At 39.9% G+C, this 4,790-nt stretch overlaps 1 protein-coding gene across 1 annotated transcript; it reads left to right on the top strand.

Moving 5' to 3' along the window:
* Nucleotides 1–139: 139 nt before the first annotated feature.
* Nucleotides 140–4,324, top strand: LOC128011992 (cytochrome P450 2B19-like). The gene is made up of 9 exons (XM_052594838.1): nt 140–509; nt 654–813; nt 1,456–1,602; nt 1,920–2,080; nt 2,269–2,442; nt 2,655–2,796; nt 3,435–3,622; nt 3,695–3,836; nt 3,919–4,324. The coding sequence occupies exons 1-9, from the start codon at nt 315–317 to the stop codon at nt 4,107–4,109; spliced, it is 1,500 nt and encodes a 499-aa protein (XP_052450798.1). The 5' UTR covers nt 140–314; the 3' UTR covers nt 4,110–4,324.
* Nucleotides 4,325–4,790: the final 466 nt, after the last annotated feature.

Below are 4,790 nucleotides of genomic sequence, written 5' to 3'. Positions count from 1 at the left end.
CTTCTGCAGCCTGTTTATTCTTCTTTGCAGTGATTGGACTTTGTTTAGGTCCATTTACTCATGCTAGTGTGTTTATAAAGGGAAAATGAGTGGTGTACAGGAGTATATATATATATATATTAATATAAATTTTTCTTTTTGTCTTGATTGGTTAGAACTTACAGTCTTAGCAGGAATATTTACCATAACTATACAAAAACATGAACAGGCATGTCAATCTCCCACCCCCAGTGTCTCCTCCCCCTTTGCCCTGTCTTTATAAAGCTCACAGTCATCTGCTGCCCTTGTGTTTGTCTTGAAATGTGTATATCAGCATGTGGACGACTCTGACGAAGTTAGATCTGGCCTCTCTAGGCATGGCTCTGTCTCTTAGTTTTATTTTTATAGTTCTGTTCGAGATCTTTAGGATTAATTCCTGTAGAGCTCAAACTCCACCTGGTCCCAGACCGCTGCCTTTTGTTGGAACCATACCGGATTTTTTAAAGAACCCAATGGAGTTCATAAGATCGGTGAGTCTTGTTGTATAGGGGAAAGGTGTCTTATATTCATCTTTCTCTGTAAAATCGACATGCCATGATGACTTCATTCACAAGTGAGACGATGTCTAAACCACCTTAGTTGTATTTAAATGCTGTGAAATCTTCTCGGAGCAGTTGTCTCAGTATGGAGAGATGACCACTGTCTATATTGGGAGAAAGCCAGCAGTATTCCTCAATACAGTGGAGATCATGAAAGAAGCCCTGGTCCAAAATGCTTCATCTTTTTCCGGAAGGCCACCTATTCCACTGCTAATCTGGATCACTGAAGGATATGGTCAGTAATACACTATTCTGACAGTGAATTAGAAAATGTTGGTGGGGTAGGATACTTGAACATAAAAAAAAGTTTCTTTATGTAATTTTTGACTACTAAAGCATAAAAAATAATGTTTGCAGATATTAAGAAAACATGCTAAGTTCAAATACCTGTTGTTGTTTTTTCTCAGAAGAAGAAAAAATGCTACAGCTGCTTATTCTATTTTGAAATGTGTGTTCCTTGTCAGAATGTTGGTTTTGTTTTGGTCTGTGATTCCACCCATTGCCAGCAAACTAAACAAACTGGTTCAGAAATCACAGATTGTACTCAACCTAAAAACCCTCAGCATCTATCTAAAAAGCTCTATACATTTGCACATTATAACGTGAATAAATCAACTCATCAACTTGAGGGCACGTTGCCTTCCTTGTCTTCAATCTGGCAACCCAAATGACCGCTAGTCTTAACTTTTATAAAGAATATTTCTTTGGATAAGAGACTTTAGTCTTTGCAGCTTTACAGATCTTCTTTATGCATCAAGAGCTTGTAACACTCCAAAGAGAAATGACCATCATATGACCCCTTTAATTGTCTTTCTTTGTTCAAGTTGTCTGTGTATTTTTTTTAAATATCTCTAAAGGTCTGTTCTCTTTCTGTAAGGTATCGTAATGGCCAAATACTTTTGGAAGCAGCAGAGACGGTTTGCTCTGCACACACTCAGGAACTTTGGACTGGGGAAGAAGTCTGTGGAGGAACGTGTGACAGAGGAAAGCAGCTACCTGCTTCCTGAAATGCTCAGATTGGAAGGTTATTGATAATTTCTGTCTCTATTTGAACTTTTTCAAAGTCCAGAGGTGCTGTAGAGTCTCAATCATGTGCCACCTTGTCCTGTTGAGTCAGAGTTAAGAACGAATTTTAAACATACTGTTTCACGTAAGCATGTGGATGTTTATTGGACAAAACATTTCAAGTACATTTATTTGTTCTTGTTGATGTGGTGGTCACAATCCTCAGTATTTAGGTTAGCTTCAAGTGTAATTAAACCAGATTTTATGTTACAACTTTTTAAATTAATTTACTTGGCAAGATTCTATTTAAAGTACACATGGTTTTCTTTGTTGAAGGCGAGCCGTTCGATCCCCAACATGCAATACAGAATGCCGTATCCAACATTATCTGTTCCATTGTGTTTGGGGATCGTTTCGACTATGATAACAAGCGCTTCAAATACCTTCTGGAAATCTTGAAGGAGAATATCATTCAGTCAGGATCCCTTGTTGGACAGGTATGAACAAGTCTCTAGCTTTATGTCCTGTTATCCAAATGGACCAGAAGTGGGATCTCGGTTCATTGAGTGCATTCCACTGTCAAAGCATTGCATTGTTAAACTCTAGTAAACTTTACCAGAGGTCACTCATGCTATGTCAAATCCTCAACTTCTCTGAATTTGTCAAAACCCTTTTTCTTTTCCAGGTGTTTAACTTACTTCCCATCATCAAACATTTTCCAGGGCCACACCAGAAAATCTATCAGAATGCACAAGAGTTGAAAGAGTTCATCAGGAAAGCAGTCAGCATGCACAGAGAAAATCTGGATCCAGACTGTCCACGGGACTTTATTGATGCCTACCTGCTAGAGATTGAGAAAGTGAGATCAAAATGAACAACTGCTATAAAAACCTGCATAATCCATTCTCTGATGGTAGTTAGTGGGAGCTTCAATCCCAGTCCTGACCCTGAGTGGTTGACAGGAATTTTGTTTGAGGACTAACAATATTCAAGCGGTGAAATCATGGTAAACTGCTAGGGAATTAAATGGGCTTGGATAAACTAAAATGATTTCTGTTTGCCTTTGGGCAGCAAAAGTCCAACGAGGACTCCACATTTCATGAGGATAACATGGTTATGTCAGTAGCTGACTTGTTTCTGGCTGGAACCGACACCACAGCGACCACCATCAGATGGGGGCTCATCTACCTGACTCAAAACCCAAATGTACAAGGTACTTGTAATTTGAACAGTAGTCCTGGTATCTGTACTGATGAGGACCACTAGGGGGTCACCAATGTTTTCAGTAATGCTGATAGCATGTGACACTGTGTTCCTGTGTTGGTGATCTGTGCAAAATGCCCATGATGAATGAAATAGTTCCCGCAATGCCCCAATTTATTCCTTGGGAATCCATAAACTGATAGATTTATATCTTGCATGCTTTAGAGGTCACTTTGTTTCACATATCAATCGTTACAAAGCTGTAGCATGCAAGCTGTGCATTTCTTCCAGTGGCTTACTTGTGTGACGTGACGTGGCCGAGTATGGGTCTTAATGCTCTGCATTTATCGGAGCCAAAGTGCACACACACTGTGAACACACACCCAGAGCAGTGGGCAGACATTTTTTTGCTGCGGCCCCCAGGGAGCAGTTGGGGGTTCAGTCAAGGGCACCTCAGTCGTTGTATTGAAGGTGGGGGAGAGAGCACTGTACATTTTCTCATCCCACCAACAATCCCTCCCGCGACGAGACTCAAACCCGCAACCTTTGGGTTACTGTCCAACTCTCGAACCATTAAGCCACAACTTGTACTAGTGCTACTATCCTAACATTGAAAAACATACACCATCAGCTTTAGTTTCATTACAGAGCGATGTCATGAGGAGATTGTTCGGGTGCTGGGTTACGACCGCTTGCCCAGCATGGATGACCGTGACAAACTACCGTACACATACGCCACTGTTCACGAGATTCAGCGCTGTGCCAACATCGTACCCTCTGGTGTGTTTCATGAAACGACTCAGCCCACAAAACTACGAGGATATGACATTCCCAAGGTAATGAATGGAGCATAGCTTTGTTGTGATTCTTGATTGAAATAGTTTTTCTAACACATGTTGTCTTTTTAGGGCACCACGGTATTTACCAACTTAACAGCAATTTTAACTGATAAGGAGCACTGGAAGTACCCAGACACCTTTAACCCACAGAATTTCTTAGATGATAATGGACATTTCTTTAAGCCAGAGTTTTTCCTTGCTTTCTCCTTGGGTGAGTCACCTGTGACTATAATTTCATTAGACAAAAACCAAAAACTGCATTTATATGATCGTGTTTTATCTCCATTTATTAGGTCCGAGGGTCTGTCTCGGTGAGACCCTAGCTAAGACAGAGCTCTTCCTCTTCGTCACTTCTCTCTTACAGCGGATTCGTTTCTCCTGGCCACCTGATGCGAAGTGGCCAGACATGAATGGGATTGTCAGTGTGGTCCGCTCTCCTGAGCCATTCAACATCATCTGCCACAGCAGAGGATCCACAGAGTGACCAACAGTACACTTTCCAACTTCTACATGAGTTTCCAAAGTTTCCATCTGTTTTTAGACATAGCTCTGCTTCTTGATGTTAATAGATTTAGCCTGAAGGTATTACGTATATTCTAGGTTATGGTTTTAGTTATGGTTTTGAAAAAGGATACTGTACCTATTTGTTGTAAAGTGTATCTTCTTTCATAATAAAATAGTGCTGTAATACCACTGTAACACAGTGAAGTAATTTTTCTTGTGACTCTTGTATTGCAACAGTCAGGCCTGTTCAGATGTAAACCAGATTTAAATATTGCAGGTATGACTTATATGTTCATGCAACATTGTACTATATGCACTTAATGTATATATCCTCAATCTATCATATTAGTGGATGAAACACAAATACTTTAAAGTCACAGTTTTCATTTAATATCGCATATTAAATGGGTAAGTGCCATCAGATCCCGAAGTGCTTTCTTCAGCTTCATCATGGCAGTGCTTTGTTCTGAGTATAAATGGAGGAATGGATAATTAATATAATATGAAATAAACGAAAAATGATTACTACACATGTAGCACACTATGAACTCTATGCAGTGTATGCTTTACCTTTGCTATTATTTCACTGTCACCCTTTCCAGACCTCTTGCATAATGCTATTAATAACACAAGATTAGGGTTTAGAATATCCATTGGCTGT

The sequence above is a fragment of the Carassius gibelio genome, chromosome B23 (assembly GCF_023724105.1).
Source record: "Carassius gibelio isolate Cgi1373 ecotype wild population from Czech Republic chromosome B23, carGib1.2-hapl.c, whole genome shotgun sequence".
Lineage (NCBI taxonomy): Eukaryota > Metazoa > Chordata > Actinopteri > Cypriniformes > Cyprinidae > Carassius > Carassius gibelio.
This window is presented reverse-complemented; position numbering and strand designations above follow the sequence as displayed.